Raw genomic sequence first — 18,790 nt, 5'->3', positions numbered from 1 at the left:
GCAGCAACCGTGTATCTCCATACATGGTGTGGAGCCGCTCCCCTAAGTCAATAGTCCTTCATTGCGACAATCTGCAGTATGGCTAAAATGTTACATACAGAGGAAAACTATAGGAAGAAACTTCACATTAATATTCAAGTTCGAAGATTGATATTTACCATATTTTTCGGAGTATAAGTCGCTCCGGAGTATAAGTCGCACCTGCCGAAAATGTGTAATAAAGAGGGGGATAAAACATATATAAGTCGCACTGGAGTATAAGTCGCAATTTTGGGGGAAATTTATTTGATAAAACCCAACACCAAGAATAGACATCCCTCCATCCATCCATCGATCCATTTTCTACCGCTTATTCCCTTTGGGGTCGCTAGGGGGCGCTGGTGCCTATCTCAGCTACAATCGGGCGGAAGGCGGTGTACACCCTGGACAAGTCGCCACCTCATCGCAGGGCCCACACAGATAGACAGACAACATTCACACTCAAATTCACACACTAGGGCCAATTTAGTGTTGCCAATCAACCTATCCCCAGGTGCATGTCTTTGGAAGTGGGAGGAAGCCGGAGTACCTAGAGCAGGGGTCGGGAACCTTTTTGGCTGAGAGAGCCATACAAGCCAAATATTTTAAAAAGTATTTCCGTGAGAGCCATATAATTATATATTTTTAACACTGAATACTACTATATGCATACATTTTTAAGAAAGACCATTTTTAGAGTATAATAAGTCTGTTATTCTTTTTAATAACATTGTTATTCTGAGGCTAACTAACAATTAATAAAATACTTCTTACCATTAATGTGACTTCTTGAACAGGTGCAGTAGAAACCGGATGGATGGATGAAAATACATGAGAATGTTTAATATTGTTAACGTTATTTTTGACACTGTGATTACCAGCTGAATTATTAATTACTTATTGTGTCAAGCAATGTTAGCTAAAATGTATCTGAGAGCCAGGTGCAGTCATCAAAAGAGCCACATCTGGCTCTAGAGCCAAAGGATCCCTACCCCTGACCTAGAGGGAACCCACACATTCACGGGGAGGACATGCAAACTCCACACAGAAAGATCCCGAGCCCGGGATTGAACCCTGACTACTCAGGACCTTCGTATTGTGAGGCAGACGCACTAACACCTGTTCCACCGTGAAGCCCAAGATTAGACATTTGAAAAGCAATTTACAATAAATAAAGAATAGTGAACAACAGACTGAATAAGTGTACGTTATATGAGGCATAAATAACCAACTGAAAAGGTGCCTGGTATGTTAACCTAACATATTATGGTAAGAGTCATTCTAATAACTGTAACATATAGAACATGCTATACGTTTACCAAACAATCTGTCACTCCTAATGGCTAAATCCCATGAAATCTTATACGTCTAGTCTCTTACGTGAATGAGCTAAATAATATTGTTTGATATTTTACGGTAATGTGTTAATAATTTCACACATAAGTCGGTCCTGAGTATAAGTCGCACCTCTGGCAAGGTATGAAAAAAACTGCGACTTATAGTCCGAAAAATACGGTACATAATGGTTAAGAATTTCACATTTACGACCCTGCTTCCTAAAAGAACTGTCATTGTCCAACTGATACGTGTCTCTGCTTCTCTCGTTGGCTGCCATTTCTCTTTGTGGCGCCCAGCATCATTCAGCCGATCCCTACGACCTGTCCAATGATGAGGACGACCACGCCAACAAGGACGGCCCCAAGTCTTACAGGTTCGGAAGCGCTTGCCAAAGTTCCCTTTCAGGGTTTTCACCTCCCGCCTGTCCCTCTCCAAGGTGTCGGATGTGCGCGGTGACGTTCTTCAGCAAGTCCGACATGCAGATCCACGCCAAGTCGCACACCGAGGCCAAGCCCCACAAGTGCCCCCACTGCTCCAAATCCTTCGCCAACTCCAGCTACCTGGCGCAGCACATCCGCATCCACAGCGGCGCCAAGCCCTACAGCTGCACCTACTGCCAGAAAGCTTTCAGGCAGCTCAGCCACCTGCAGCAACACACACGGTACTGGTTCTGTGTGCTTTCTGCTTGAAAAACGTGCATGCTCCTGCCTTTGAGTGCATGTGGCCCTGGAGGGCAGGGTATCTGCGGGGTCTTAGATCCAACAATTAGAATTTTAGGCCTTAAAATGTCTAAAATTTCATCAAGTCTTAAATATGACTGAGGTGGAGACTTGTCCAGGTTGTAACCCGCCTACCGCCCGAATGCAGCTGAGATAGGCGCCAGCGACCCCAAAAGGGAAAAGCGGTAGGAAATGGATGGATGGAGGTCTTAAAAATCTATTAACTTTGCTTTTATTTAAACCTTGCATAAACTTCAGTCTTGCTTTTAAATGTTTAGATTTTTGAAGAACGCTATGACGTAACTGCAACACGGAACTATGCTACTTGTGTTACCTGGTCAGAATTTATTGAGTGCCACCACCTAGCACGCTCAAATCAACATTTGGAAAATTTCAACAACAACATGTAATTTAGGTTTAAGCTGCTTCAAGCACATTTTTTCACACATTTTTTCTTTTATACAAACAAAGACATGCACCTGGGGATAGGTTGATTGGCAACACTAAATTGGCACTAGTGTGTGAATGTGAGTGTGAATGTTGTCTGTCAATCTGTGTTGGCCCTGTGATGAGGTGGCGACTTGTCTGGGGTGTACCCCGCCTTCTGCCCGAATTCAGCAGAGCTAGGTTCCAACACCCCCCGTGATCCCGAAAGGCACAAGCGATAGAAAATGGATGGATAGATTAAAAATTTTCCCAGAATGCACAAAGTAAGGACTCGCATGAAAGACTTGACTAGTTTGTTCTTTGCCTGCTTCAGTTTTAAGCTTCATTTGTTGTTGTTTTAAATCCTATTAGGCTCTCTTGCAGCATTAGCGCTGTTTATGCTTTTGAAACATCCAAACTACATGTCAGAAGTGAAAAGTAGTATTTTATTGAGGAAAAGAACATAATAGGCATATGAATCTGACAAAAACTCACAATTTAATTCCTTTCTGATCCGTCAACACAAGAGACTTCCGGATCATGAATTAGGGGCCAATATTTGCCTTTTTAAACTGGTCAGTGATCGGCTGATGAGCTGCCGACCCAGCCAATTAGGGCTGCAGTGATTCGAGTAAATCGATTACCATATTTTTCTGGACTATAGAGCGCATCCACAAAATTTTAGAAGAAAAAATATTCTTCCATGTATTAGCCGCACCGGACTATAAGCCGCAGATATATACTTTATTTAGACGGTAAGATTTTGTAATAGTTTATTTACATCCCTTAGCTGTATATAATGGTGCCTGTAACATGGCAGTAAAATGGCTGATCATACAAAACAGAAGTCATCCTCATGGACCCACAAGCTGCAGAAGCTAGCTCTCCAATCAGCTAAACAGACATTTAATAAATCCAAGGCAACGTTTTAGTGTGTTTACTGAAGAATTTGTGAAATTAAAAAAATACCAAAAAAAATGCCGTTGTAAGTTTAAAATACTAACACACAAACTTGTAAACGTGTTAGCATGTGAGCTCATGCTAGCAAAGCTAGTGTCATTACATAACGATAACATGTATAAATATGCATGAAATCACTCCTACATACAACACATGGGGAGGTTTAGGAAGTATAAGTGGTTTTAGTTATATTGTAAAACTCACAAACACTGCTTGGTGTGTTGAATGAAGAATCCGTATGAGTCAAAATGCAATGCATGGAGGGAAGACAAACAAGGCACTCCAGTTGGGGGGGGGAGAAAAACACTGACCGTTAATGACAGGAGACCTGCAGTGAGTAAAGTCGTCCATAAGATGGCGCCATATCACAAACAATAAAACACTTTCTACTTCCATCCATCCATTTTCTACCGCTTGTCCCTTTTGGGATCGCGGGGGGTGCTGGAGCCTATCTCAGCTGCATTCGAACAGAAGGCGGCGTACACCCTGGACAAATCACCACCTCATCACAGGGCCAACACAGATAGACAGACAACATTCACACTCACATTCACACACAAGGGCCAATTTAGTGTAGTACTTGCTTTTTTTAACTTATTTTTTACTATTTTTATTACGGCTGTTATTGGAGGAAATTCCATGAATTAGCCGCAACGTTTTTTAAGCCGCAGGGTGCAAAGTGTAAAAAAAGCAAACTAGCGGCGTATAGTCCGGAATATGGTAATTCAATTCGAAGAAAGAATCGATTGGTATTGTGTTGCTTGGATGATTTGTCTGAGTAAAATAGAGCGCGCCTATTGGTGATGTAGCTTGAGCTGTCGGTGTATGTGTGCATGTGGGTGGTAGGCCTTGGCGATGTGACTTGAAAATAAAATGTCAGATATTTTCACCGGCTTTTTCTTTGTACGTGACAACAGCTTTAGTGATCGTTCTGTACATTGTTTCTTTCTTATCATACCTGGTGTGATTCCACTAGTGTAAGCTACTTTTTAGCTGGAGTTTGTTCGTTGTTGCCGTCTTGTCCGCTTCGTAAAGAGTCGCACTTCCCACTCTCAACCGGTGGCTTTGTTTAAAAAATATCGTATTTATCGATAAAATCAATATATCTCCCAGGCCTTGAGGTCAGGGGTAGGAGAGTGCAGATAAAGAGCAGCAGCTCTAAGAACAACAACGATAAAGTGGACAAGAGAAAAGAAGAGAGAAGCTGTCAAAGGTTTTGTGATTCTTTTTATTATTACAGAATACATTTTTGGGGTCCTTTTTGATATTGTTTACAAAGTCAGAGAGTTAGTCTCATGATACAGGAAGGCTTTGAGGACACATCCCAAATAATCTTAAGTGGAGCCAATAGTAGTTTGTGCTTTTGTTTAGTTTTTTTGCATGTTAAAAACATTGTATGTAGCGTTCAATACAACCAATTCTCAGGGCATTTAATCGATCGATTTGGTTAGTCGACGTTTTGCCTTTATCCAAGTCGGCTTCATCCGTTCCTGCTCATTGACTTACATTGGGCACATCGAGTCAGAACTGAACTGCTGAAGCCTATTTGGATGAGAGGTGAAATGTGTTCTGAGACAAACCAAACAGTCCGCTTGCAATCGACTGAATGTCCGGAGAATGAAAACATCCATAGACAATACCACAAATGTAATGCATCATCTGACTTACAACAATAGTAGCAAATGTAATGTTTATGTAAATAAGACTAGGCAACATTTTCTGTTTTATGTATGTAAAATAGGGTTATATTAACCACCGAGGGTCCGGGGTGCTGCTTGCCGCCAAATAATGGTTGGTGAAACACTGGCACTGAGGAGGTCACCAGCTTTGAAAGGCTGATGAGCTCCTCGTGGCAAATCTGCAGCGCCATTAAACTCAGTTAGCCACTGCACACTCCAATCGGGTCCCAGTAAACGGAGAATGCGAGAGAGACTGAGAGAGAGACTGAGAGAGAGAGAGAGAGAGAGAGACTGAGAGAGCGAAGCGTGACTGTGCTTGCTTCTGTTTTAATACTGTGTTTTCATAACTCGGGACACAGTGCAACGAGCACACTGTCAAACAATCACTTGAACGCATGATTAGGTCTTGAGTTCACTGTGAAGTTTGGTCATGCTCCAACCTAAAGACCTATCGCTCTTTCTTTCTCTCTCTTTCCCTTCTCCCTTTCCCCTTTCTCGGTCTACCTCCCCAACCTTCCTTGCCACTGTCTCGCCTCAGCAACCACACTGAGGCCAAGCCCCACAAGTGTCCCCACTGCTCCAAGTCCTTTGCCAACTCCAGCTACCTGGCGCAGCACCTCCGTATCCACAGCGGGGCCAAGCCCTACAGCTGCACCTACTGCCAGAACGTTTTCAGGCAGCTCAGCCACCTGCAGCAGCACGCACGGTACTGGGAGGCAGGAGATGGCTGCTTTGGTCTTTTGAAATGTCCAGCTGCACACCGCACCACTAAATACCTGTCCACTCATTATTTTCAACACTGCAGTCGCTATGTGCTAACTGAGCTCGTGTGTCACTGTGTGCCTTGTAGGATTCACACTGGCGACCGGCCGTACAAGTGCAACCATCCCGGATGTGAGAAAGCTTTCACTCAGCTGTCCAATCTGCAGGTATTTGTCAAACTCAATCACATTCATGCCTGCTTGACCGTAGAACCGCTAATTCAGAGAGACCATTTGTTTGGATTGCAAAACTGTGTTCCCCTCAGGAAGTCCTGTTCTAGGGTCAAATAAAAGATTTTTGACTTGTCGTATTTAGGGATGGGTACTTTTTAAAGATACCGACCAAATACTTTCTGTACCACCCACAACCGATTCACATAAAATCAAAATGGACCACATGCTGTGTTGAGGGGTGGAAACAAGAACTCAGCCAGACTGCCTCAAGAAGATCTTGCAATTTTGCATGCCTGATAGAAAGTGCTTAAAAGGGAACTGCACTTTTTTTGGAGTTTTGCGTATCGCTTAAAATCATGAAAGACATAATGATGGATTTATATATATTTTTAAAGCATTCTCATAATTAGTTAATGCGATCAAAAGTTTGTTTGCAATGGAGCCTATGGGAGCCGTACATTCTGCCTATAAAACTCTTTAAAATCATCCAAACACCTCCATTAAGGTTTTATATACATGATGTAATATAATAAAGGGCACATTTAATATTTACATATTAACTGTTATATCAAGTATATTGATATATCGCCCAGTCTTACATGAACAGTTGAGTATCAGTTCGAATGTGAGAGGTACCCATCCCTAGTCATGTCTTTGTAATGGGGGCCAAACTTACACTCAAGCTCTAATTTTCCCCCATTCCGCAGACCAACCTACATGTTTACTTATGAGCCTCTTTTGTTTGAATGAAGGTTTATGCTAGAGCTTCACTGAGTGAAAGTGATGACACTTTGCAAAAAACCTGTGCTGCCCTCCTCTCTCTCATCTCTTTACAGTCTCACCGTCGGCAGCACAACAAGGACAAGCCGTACAAGTGCCACAACTGTAACCGCGGCTACACGGACGCCGCCAGCCTGGAGGTGCACCTGTCCACGCACACTGTCAAACACGCCAAGCTCTTCTCCTGCGGCCTCTGCAACCGCTCCTACACCTCGGTATGACGTGACACGCCTGATTGTGCCTCATTGCCAAAGGTTTTTTTGTGGCCCAAAACAAGGTTTTGTTTGGGGTCCCATTTCCATATTTGACTTCTGATTCTGATTCTGATATTACAACTAAGGCTGGGCAATATGGCTGAAAACTGTATCGCAATACAGGTGTTTTGTATTGGTCAATGTCAATAATTGTTGATATTTTTTATGACCTACCTTAAATGAGGACCAGTAGAAAAATATTTTAAATGTAAATATTTGTATTTCTATTGTAACCCCTCAACTATCAAGGCAGAAAGAAAAGTCACTACAAGCATGGAAAAAACTTAAGGGATGTAAACAAAATTCTGAAATCACATTGAATACTTATTTATTTATTTATAAATTGAAGGTGCAAAAATAAGGAATATGTAAAAAAAAAAAGCTGAACAAAGTGTAACAAAATAGTGTGGGAATGAAAACATTAAGAAACCTGAAGTATTTTCTGCATCTTTAGTGCCAGAAATTTGGTCTGTTTTTCTTATTTGAGTATGGAAACGAAGATATGTCATGCAGGAAATGTTAATTAAATATTATTGGACTAAATATTTATTATTTATAAAATAGAGGTGCAACAATAAGGAATATGTAAAAAAAAAAATGCTGAACAAAGTGTAACAAAATAGTGTGGAAATGAAAACATTAAGAAACCTGAACTATTTTCTGCATCTTTAGTGCCAGGAATTTGGTCTGCTTTTCTTATTTAAGTATGGAAAGTAATATATGTCATGCAGGAATTGTTATTTAAATATTATTGGACTAAATATCTATTATTTTAAAGTGGCCCATTTGTTGTTATGTATTTAATTTATAGAGTCCTGCACTTTAGTTCCTACCTATTGTTTCCGTATACCCAAATAGGGAACGGAAGAGGGTTAAAAAAAAGAGAGGTGAGCGCGGTTAAGTGTGGTCCACATACGTTTAAAAAAACAAAAACAATGACTATACTGTAGAGTCGGGCTGTGAATGTTTGGCCACCACACGATTCGATTCCAAATCGATTCTCGATGGAAAATCAACACTTTTTAATAACATTGGGTGCCTGTTCTACAATCAACTACATTACTCCATAAAATAGATGAACAGCTCTCCTAAATGTATATGGTACTTTAAAAAAAAGGTTTTGTTTTTAAAAAATTCTACCCAAACATATAATAAAGTCAAATACAAATAAGGCAATAAGAGAAGTATCCAACACTTCTCTTTTCTAAAGTAAATCTGTACAGCAGATATGATCATCTACATCAACTATATGATTTGCCTGAGTGGCTGGACAGGACAGATTAAAAAAAAGAACTTTATTTTATTTTTTTTTTTTTTTTTTTTTCATCAATTAAGAATCTTTACAAAAAAGAATCGGGATTAATTAAAAAAAAAATTTTTTTTTTTACACCCCTGCTGTCGAGGTGACTTTTCCTGTTTTATCAACAATTTCTTAATTTTTACTTTCTCTTGCCACTCCATGCAAAGAATCAATCTCGATACAACAGGATGGCGCAAGAAATGTTGATAGTTGATACTGTTACCTGATTGGCTGTTAACGTGTTCCTCCCACTGATCACTGATCACTTCCGGTGTTGATTGGTGACCAGAGAGCAAGTGCCTTTGTTCATGCAGCCAACCTTGTTTTGCAACTTCTGTTTTTTTCAGCCATCGAGGAAATTTTTTTTTAAAATGTTTTATCTAACGCATTTTTTGTTGATATAAAAAACGTGTCTATCACAATGTATATTGATATTGTTTTATCGCCCAGCCTTCATTACAAAGGTTTGATTTTCTAAGGTGCTAATCATACAGAGTTGATCTGGAAATAGTTGCTTTGGCATTTTGTTGGTGTGATGTTGACATGCGGAGTTTAAAGCACTCCTTATTCTGTAGCGGGTGACTTTTCAAATAATGCTACATTAGCAGTGCTGCTACTTTTTGTAGCAACGCTGTAGCTGCATAAATGTTCAACATATTCCCGCTTAAAGCCAAACCACCGCCGGACGATGGATCCCATGCAGTTTTTCTTGGGAATTAATTCTACCTTCATTTGTTACCAGATTCCCACTTTCGTTCTCTTGTATCACCACCCGCACCTCACCGTTAGCATCACAGCTAATGTTACCATGTCACTACCTCTCTGCTCCGCGGGAGCGTTTGACGTTGCATGCGTGACGTGTGTAAGAAGGTGCGCTTGGTTTACGTCTCTGTGAGTAAGAGAGACAAGAATGAGTGGGAAATGCATGCAGAGTAATGCCCGCAGCTAAAAGCAACTGCGTGAGAACGTATACTCGAATATCATGATATAGTCATTTTCTATATCGCATACTTGCTAAATGTCCTGGGTATGACCTTAAACTACATCCAGGCATGAGATGGGAGGTTGTGTGTGGGGTTAGTGAGTCCCAACTAATGTCTATAAAATGCACACAAAGAACCGTTTGCACCTTCTCTTGTGACTGGCGGGCGGTCAGCGCCATAAAGCTGAGCGGGTCCCTGGGTAAATGGGGCGCGGACAACAAACAGGACAGACTAAGTTAAACAGCCCAGTAAGGCAATTAGTCTAGGAGAAGGATCTCTGATATAAAATACCCCTTCTAACCTGCACCAAGCCAGCGTGGAAGGTGTAGGCTAATAACCAGCATGAAATGTACACCAAATGGCGGAAACATGCTGAGGCTTTCGTCCAGCAGTGGACTGACAACGGCTGATGATGATGATACTTGCCAACCCTAACGGATTTTCCGGGAGACTCCCTAAATTCAGCGCCTGTCCTGAAAACCTCTTACGACAAATATTCTCCTGAAAATATGCCGATCTTTATCAATATAGATCAATACAGTCTGCAGGAATACAGTCCATAAGCACACATTAATTGTATTTCTTTATGAAAAAATAAAATACCCCCCTCCCCCTGGTTCGTGGGACAAATTTTCAAGCGTTGACTGGTCCGCAGCTACAAAAAGGTTGGGGTCCACTGACGTAGGGCATCTCCCGCCGTTTGCCCAGCTCATGGAGCCATCCTTGGGGAAGAGACGGGAGGACAACAGGGTGACAAGAATTAAATCATCCAGACTAGAGATAAATTGTATTATTATGCTTATCTTACCTAAAAATAAATACATTTATTAATTTAAAAAAAAACTAAATACATTTTTACTATATTTCACTAAAAATATCTAAATTATTTGTATTTTTATTTGTATTTTTTCTGGCTCCATATTACATCCAGCCATAGAATTATACATTAAAATAAACAATTTGAAATAATTATTTTTAAATGATCATAATAATTCATTTAAAATGACCATATTTAATTATTAAAATAATTGCTTGTTTGTCAACAACTTTAGCATTTTATTCAGTACATTTTGAAGCTCTCAGAAGCCAAGGTATGTTATATTCCTTAAGATTTATTTATGCAAGTTTGAAGTATCAATTATCTAAACAGTTTTGTTTGCATATTTTCAGGATATATATATATATATATATATATGTATGAAGCACTTGACTTGGTCAATTCTAGCTGTAAATATACTCCTCCCTTCTTAACCACGCCCCCCAACTCCCGAAATCGGAGGTCTCAAGCTTGGCGAGTATGCTATATCGCACAGAGACAAAACCACGATATATCGAATTTATTGATATATCGCTCAGCCCTAACTCCTGGACAGCATGCGCCTGTTAAGGGGTGAAGGTTTCAGGTGAGAGAGGACGCTAAAGACAGTGCCTTTAAGGCATGCCTCCAATATTGTTGTCTGGGTGGAAATCGGGAAAAATTCAGGAGAATGGTTGCCCCTGGAGATTTTTGGGAGGGGCACTGAAATTCTGGAGTCTCCCGGGAAAATCGGGAGGGTTGGCAAGTATGGTCACATCACGTCCTCAACCCAACCTCCTTGCTCTTTTTCGTCCTTCTGCAGGAGACTTACCTCATGAAGCACATGAGGAAGCACAACCCCGACACGCTAACGGCGGAAGCCCAGCGGACGGGGAGCGGCAGGGGCCGAGGCCGCGGCAGAGGGCGAGGAGGGGGCACCCGAGGCGGCCTGCAGGCCAACCCGAACAACGGCGGCCAGAACCCCGGGCCCCCCGGCAGCTACCTGCAGGCGGCGGAAGCCGTGATCCCGTGCCCGTTTGATCTCCACCAGTACAAGACGGTGTCGGCCAGCGAGCTCCAGTACAAGCCCGTTTCAGTGGCGGACCTTCCAGCGACCCACAAAGACCTCTGCCTCACCGTCTCCACGTCCGCCATCCAAGTGGAGCACATGAACTCGTAGGCTACACCTTCCCAAACCTTGCGAGGATAAGACTGATTGTCTGTTTAAAAAAAAAAAAAAAAAGTATTTAAAATGTATATTCTCTTCCTGGAGTACTAGCGGCTCTCAAACACACTCAGAAGATTGACTTTTCTACTTTGCTCCCAACGGGATGGACCTGGTCACGTTGAGGAGACAGGTTCCTTGATTTGAAGTCCTTGTAAGAACCTCGGGGACACCAGGACCACATCTCTCCTTCCTGCGGAAACAGGAAGTGATCCCTAATCCAAGGTAAGGTGCTGATTTTTTGGTCGCCGAGACAAGCAGGAGAAAGGCTTTGTCCACCTGAACACATATATTTTTTTTCTGTGCATTATCCACAAACTTTGGTTTTGGTTCTCACAAAAGCAGCTTTGGAAAACTTTTTTTTACCCTGAAATATTTTCCACAAGTCCAGCTTTGGCATGCGTGTACAAACGGGTCAATCCTGGCTACAATATACAATTTTTCACACGTCACCAGTTATTAATTTCAGGCTTCATCATATTGCAATATGGCGACGCTACTTAGCTCCTCCCCCCTCCGAAACCTCAGGTGGAGCTTAACAATGGCGTGGACCGCACGCAGTTTTTTTTCTCGGAAAGTGACACTTTCAGCTTCAGCCACCATTTTTAACTCTCAAAGCTAAACAGCAAGTCAAGGAAACACTGCAGGGAACTCTTAAATCACGCTCATTCCCCGCCGAAGAGTTAGAAGCGGATCAAGATGGCGTCGGATTTGCGACTAGGCAGGAATATAATCCAGACTACGGGGGTTTAAATTTCATTCTGTGCAGTGGTAAACGCACTCGGTTCCTTCTTTGTGTAGGTCACTGCTGATTTTTGAAGATAATACCATCAAATACATATTTTTCGGCGTCTTCATTAGTCAAATATGCGCATGACCGCGAGGGGTTTGAATTTTTAGGCACCAAACGATTCGATCCGATTCCTGGGAAGACGATCCTATTCAAAATCGAATCAAACCGATTCCCGCAATGTGTTACTTGGTATAATAATTGTAATGACATTTAAAAAAAACAAAAAAAAAACACAGGTGACAGGTTAGAGAAGCCGGTACTGGTTGCATGGAAAAGGACAAAAAAAAATGTCATATTTTTTTAAAATTACGACTCGTTCAACGAATAAGAATCACTATTCGGATTTGATTACATTTTTTTTCTCCTGCCGGTGAATGTGATTTTACGTCGGTGGGTGAGATAATTTTTCGTAACTCCACTTGGATGTGGGATTTATTTTTTTTTCCCCACACCCCGCCGCCGTACGGATATTGTGCATTTGTAAAACAAATATCTGCATTCAAATGGACGCTTGAGCCCGTTCCTGCTTGCCGAAACACGACCAGGCAAGGATGCCTACGGAGGAGAATTCCTTTGGACCATTAGACCTGTCGCTAAAAAGCATCGCGCCGCAAAAGGATGGAGCTGAGACTAATGGAAAGCGGGAACTGGACACTTGGTACGGCCAAAAGTACGCTGCAGGGCCGGGAACTAAGCACTTAACGAAGCTTGTACTTCACCTTCGACGTTCGCCACCTGTACTTTTTTAATATACCATATGTACGTATTTTTCTACCAGCAGAGGATCGTGTTAGGAAGCCAAGTGGATGTGTGAATGTGAAAGGAAACGAGAGAACCCTCTTTTGTTACTATTCAACACGTTAATGATCCTCCAAAGAGTAACGGCGGAGCAATGGCCAGCCAGAATGTGGATTGTCCTACACAATGGGTGACGGGTACTGTTATTGATCTTTTTCAAGGCTTTTTCCGACATATTCTTTCATCTCAACTGTATTGCAAGTCTTATCCATGTTATCGCTAAAGGCATTATTATATGGCAGTATATGCTGTACATTAAAATAAGTTTTCTGGCAAAAGGGAAGCCTGTCTTGTGGAAAACAATGTTTCTTTTTCTTTTTTTTTAAACAATTTACACAGTCTCCATAAGTTACTTCAAAAGGAGCCTTACCAAAAAAGATAGGGAAAATATTTGTGTTTTCAAGTTGTATTAGTGATATTCACTCAAATGACGGGACAGAAATCATTCAACCGAGCAATATTAAAAGGCCGTCAATACACGGTTTCCTTCATTGTGTCTTGTTAGGAAATATTCACGGCACAGCTATTTGCTACTCGGTTGCATAAACTGAACGAGTTCCCGATCAGACTGTCTGCTCCTAGTGGAAAATAAACAGGTTTCATATGGAAAACTACAACCTTCGCTTTGTGTTGATTCTTGCAGATAATTTGACTCTGAAAAATGATGAAATGCTGTGACGTTTTGGCACGTTTTAGGTTAGATAAATGGTGAGCACCTGCAGGAAGGGACTTACAATTTAAAATCTTGAATCATAAGACCAGATATCTTCAAGTTTATTTGTCATACTTATATTTACAAAGGTATTTGAATACTTTACTCTTTACTTTATATCATTTAGGCCGGTGATTCTCAAATTGGTCTAGTGCAGGCCTCGGCAATTATTTTGACTCGGGGGGCCAAATTTAGAGAAAAAAATGTGTCTGGGGGCCGGTATATCTATTTGTAGGAACACTAAAACAAAACCTCACAATAATGTCTGATTAAATGCTAAAAACTTTATGACAAACGTAATGGAGTTTTACATTTTTCTACGAAGGATAAATCACTGAATATTGACAACATATGAACGACATATTTTACAAACAAGTGAAACGCAACAAAAATGCAACGAACGGTGAAATATGAACGCGAAGGGTACAAAATAAACCCACCTAAAATCTGATACATCTGATATTTTCTTAATTTCCCCCAGGGATCAATAAAGTATGTTCTATTCTATTATATTTTATTCTATATATCACTAAGCTTTAGAACTTTTTTGGAAAATTAGATGACCATAGTAACTAATTATATTACCATAATAACTAGTACATATATCATGCAAAAGAGCAGATTCCAACCACTGAAATACTTTGTATAGTTCAAGACTTACGGTCATTAGAAAACATGCGTACACATCATAATGGCAGCTACACTTTCCATCTCAAAGATCTAAAAAAAATTATTTGGGAATGTCCGCCAGGCCGGATTCAACGTGGCCCCCGGGCCTTAATTTACCCAGGTCTGGTCTAGTGGTACGCCAAAGAATTAATTAAATATTTAAAGTTAAATTACCAATAATTGTCACACACACACTAGGTATGGCGAAATTATTCTCTGCATTTGACCCATCACCCTTGATCACCCCCTGGGAAGTGAGGGAAGCAGTGAGCAGCAGCGGTGGCCGCGCCCGGCAGTCATTTTTGGTGATTAAACACAGTGTTGCGTTTCAAACTGTGTGTAATGTTACAGCACAGGTCAAAAATGTTACAGATGCATGTTGAATAATAACACGGCATTGTTTTTTATGAATACTTAGGCCTACTACGCTACTGCATGTTATTGCTGGTCATTATGGTGGTACTTGGAGAGCCCAGTGTTTTCTGACGTGGGTACTTGGTGCAAAAGAAGTTTGAGAACCACTGATTTAGGCAAACAAATCAAACTGAACAGTAGTCGTAACGAATATCAACAAAACAATCCAATGATTCCTTTCATTATATACAATTGTTTAAAGCAAAGCAGGCTTTATTTTAAATTACTTGACTTTATATTTCAGGCATAATACTTTTACTCAAGTAACATTCTAAAAGGTTTTGAGTCAAAGGTAGCCAAAGTGCGGTCCGAGGGCCATTTATGGGCCGCAGCTCGGGATTTGTTGGCCCACCACATATTGTCAAAATAAATTAAAAAGTCTCGTCTCGATTACTGTAACGTAATATTTCAGGTCTCCCTATGTCTAGCATTAAAAGATTAAAGTTGCTAGACTTTTGACAAGAACAAGAAAGTTTGATCATATTACGCCTATACTGTACATACCTTAATATACATGTATATACACAATATATACCTATACTGGCTCACCTGCACTGGCTTTTAAATGTGACTTTAAGGTTTTACTACCTACGTATATAAAATACTACCCGGTCTAGCTCCATCCTATCTTGCCGATTGTACTGAACCATATGTCCCGGCAAGAAATCTGCGTTCAAAGAACTCCGGCTTATTAGTGATCCCCAGGGCCCAAAAAAAGTCTGCGGGCTATAGAGCGTTTTTTATTCGGGGTCCAGTACTTCGGAATGCCCTCCCAGTAAGAGTGAGAGATGCTACCTCAGTAGAAGCATTTAAGTCTCATCTTAAAACTCATTTGTATACTCTAGCCTTTAAATAGACCCCCCTTTTAGACCAGTTGATCTGCCCTTTCTTTTCTTTCCTCCTTTGCCCCACTCTCCATCGTGGGGGAGGGGGGCACAGGTCCGGTGTCCATGGATGAAGTGCTGGCTGTCCAGAGTCGGGACCCGGGGTGGACCGCTCGCCTTTGCATTGGTTGGGGACATATCTGCGCTGCTGACCCGTCTCCGCTCGGGATGGTCTCCTGCTGGCCCCACTATGGACTGGACTCTCACTATCATGTTGGATCCACTATGGACTGGACTCTCACTCTTATGTTAGCTCTACTATAGACTGGACTGTCACTCTTATGTTAGCTCCACTATGGACTGGACTCTCACTATTATGTTGGATCCACTATGGACTGGACTCTCACTATCATGTTAGATCCACTATGGACTGGACTCTCACACTATTATGCTAGATCCACTATGGACTTGACTCTCACTATTATGTTAGATCCACTATGGACTGGACTCTCACTATTATGGTAGACTGGACTCTCACACTATTATGTTAGATCAGTGGTTCTTAACCTTGTTGGAGGCACCGAACCCCACCAGTTTCATATGCGCATTCATCGAACCCTTCTTTAGTGAAAAATAGAAAGTTTTTTTTTCCTTCAAATTCAAGACAAAGTTGTATGTTTTTGGTAACACTTTAGTATAGGGGAACATATTCTAAGTAACAAAGACTTAATTTAGAGTTATTTGGTTAGGGTTTGAGGGTTAGGGTTATAATAAGGCCATGCAGAATAAGGCATTAATTAGTACTTAATGACTAGTTAAGAACCAATATGTTACTAATTTGCATGTTAATAAGCAACTAATTAATGGTGAATATGTTCCCCATACTAAAGTGTTACCATATTTTTTTTATTGGTGCACAAAATCAACCGTGCATGAACATCACCTTGCTCAAACAACAAAACTAAGACAGTGCATAAACTCACAACAAATTACACACCTGCAAATCAATTAGCTGTTGCCGTATCTGTAATATGCCAACAGGGAGAAGTTTGTATTTACACGAAGAGTCGGGTGTGTTTTGATCTCCGCCGAACCCCTGAGGTCGACTCACCGAACCCATAGGGTTCGATCGAACCCTGGTTAAGAACCACTGTGTTAGATTCACTATAGACTGGACTCTCACTATCATGTTAGAACCACTATGGACTGGACTCTCACTATCATGTTAGAACCACTATGCACTGGACTCTCACACTATTATGTTAGATCCACTATGGACTGGACTCTCACAGACGTCATTCTGCGGCCCGCACGTTAATATGAAATGTTATTGTTGGTGCGGCCCGCAATTTTTATATGAATGGGGCTGTACAGCGACATACTTGTATACCCTCGATTAATCCGGGACACTCTCAATTTACTGTGCCCCTCCAGGGGTAATTGTTGTCCCGAATTTCACCCGAACAAAGTTGAGGCACTACCTTTAGCATCCTCTCAAACCTGTACAAAAAGTGTGCCAGCCCAGCCACATGTTGTAATTGACTGCAGTCTACGAAGTAAGCGACTGCAAGACATAGTTGATCAACAGCCATACAGATTACACTGAGGGTGGCCGTATAAACAACTTTAACACTGTTACAAATATGTGCCACACTGAACACACACCAAACAAGAATGACAATCACATTTTGGGAGAACATCCGCACCGTAACACAACAGAACAAATACCCAGAATCCAATGCAGCCCTAACTCTTCCGGGCTACAATGGGGGCAGGGTTAGGAGGGGCAGGGGTGTATATTGTAGCCAAGAAGAGTTAGGGCTGCATTGTATTCTGGGTATTCTCTTGTGTTTATGTTGTGTTACGGTGTAGATGTTCTCCCAAAATGTGTTTGTCATTCCTTTTTGGTGTGGGTTGTATGTCTTGCAGTCACTTCCGTGGGTCTGCAGAAGCCTCTTCCAATATTTGGCTGTGCCGGTACACTGTTTGTATGATGTAAAAGCGGACGAGACGCCAGGTTGTAGAGGACGTAAAAGGCAGTGCCATCACGGCACGCCCTTAATATTGCTGTTCTGGTGAAAACCGGGAGAATATTAGCCCCGGGAGATTGTAGGGAGGGGCACTGATAGGCACTGATATTTGGGTGTTTTCCGGTATGATGCTAGGGCAGTAAAAGCCATTCAAAGAAGGTGAATGTGACAGTCTCTTACTGTCGTCGCTCGGGTTCAGCAGACCACCAAGGAAGGACATATCTCTAGCAGGTTTGACTTTATTTTGTAATAAAGCTTGGCTGCAGTTTGGATCGCTTTTCAGCTCCTTCCTTTTCAGCCGCCGCCGTCGTCGTCGTCGTCGTCGTCTGCTCTCTGTCGCTCTTGCTCTTCACGCACTGCATCTGCTGCGGACACTCCAACTCCTTTTCTGATCTCTCCTCCTTCTCCCCTTTTATACAGCAGGAGAAGCTGAGTTAATTCTGTGCAGGTATGTGTGCCACGCACCTGATTTAGATTGTGGAGGCATTGCTCCCAGCAAGCCCCGCCTCTCCGCTCCACCGCATCCTCCGCCTCCTTGCCGCCATCTTGGGCAGGGCAGCGTGCCCTGCCCTGCCGTCGGCCCGTTGGCTCCGCCTCTCCACGGTGAATTCATTAAAAATTGCATGTTAGATTTTACTTAAGAAATATTTTCTTACGGCCCAGCCTCACCCATTTTCTGCATCCAGTGGCCCCCAGGTAAATTGAGTTTGAGACCCCTGATCTACAGCGTCTGTTTTTAGCTTTTTTTTTTTCCGTTCAAACTGACCCCCATGTGTTTTAAAATGTTCAGTATGCAGCCTTAGGTGAAAAGTCATAATATAGTCTGACACTTTGATTGATTGAGACTTTTGTTAGTAGATTGCACAGTACAGTACATATTCCGTACAATTGACCACTAAATGGTCAAATTGTTTAAGTCGGGGTTCACGTTAATCAATTCATGGTATAGGAGGCTAGGATCCTTCAATGTCTGTACAAAGATGTTGAAGATGTTCTACGAGTCGGTGGTGGCGGGCACTTTCTTGTACGCCGTGGCCTGCTGGGGCAGCGGGCTGAGAGCGAGGGACGCTAACAGACTGGACAAGCTGGTAGAGAAGGCCAGCAACGTGGTGGGAGTGTAGCTAGACTCTCTGGCGA

The 18,790-nt window shown here is 41.9% G+C and overlaps 1 protein-coding gene across 6 annotated transcripts in view; it reads left to right on the top strand.

The window, feature by feature from the left end:
• znf384a (zinc finger protein 384 a) overlaps positions 1-13,621 on the top strand; it is a 31,374-nt gene extending 17,753 nt beyond the window's left edge. For 5 of the 6 annotated variants that reach the window (XM_061897268.1, XM_061897267.1, XM_061897266.1 and 2 more), the window contains 6 exons: positions 1,653-1,729; positions 1,793-2,017; positions 5,679-5,846; positions 5,991-6,069; positions 6,912-7,070; positions 11,012-13,621. In XM_061897268.1, coding sequence (XP_061753252.1) covers positions 1,653-1,729; positions 1,793-2,017; positions 5,679-5,846; positions 5,991-6,069; positions 6,912-7,070; positions 11,012-11,368 — 1,065 coding nt within the window. In that variant the 3' untranslated portion in view covers positions 11,369-13,621. The remainder of the gene's footprint in view (positions 1-1,652; positions 1,730-1,792; positions 2,018-5,678; positions 5,847-5,990; positions 6,070-6,911; positions 7,071-11,011) is intronic. The other variant, XM_061897269.1, reaches the window with a different exon arrangement.
• The last annotated feature ends 5,169 nt before the right edge of the window (positions 13,622-18,790 follow it).

Source organism: Nerophis ophidion, linkage group LG04 (genome assembly GCF_033978795.1).
Source record: "Nerophis ophidion isolate RoL-2023_Sa linkage group LG04, RoL_Noph_v1.0, whole genome shotgun sequence".
Classification (NCBI taxonomy): domain Eukaryota; kingdom Metazoa; phylum Chordata; class Actinopteri; order Syngnathiformes; family Syngnathidae; genus Nerophis; species Nerophis ophidion.
Note: the sequence above shows the minus strand (reverse complement) of the source record. Positions and strands in the feature narration are given on the sequence as shown.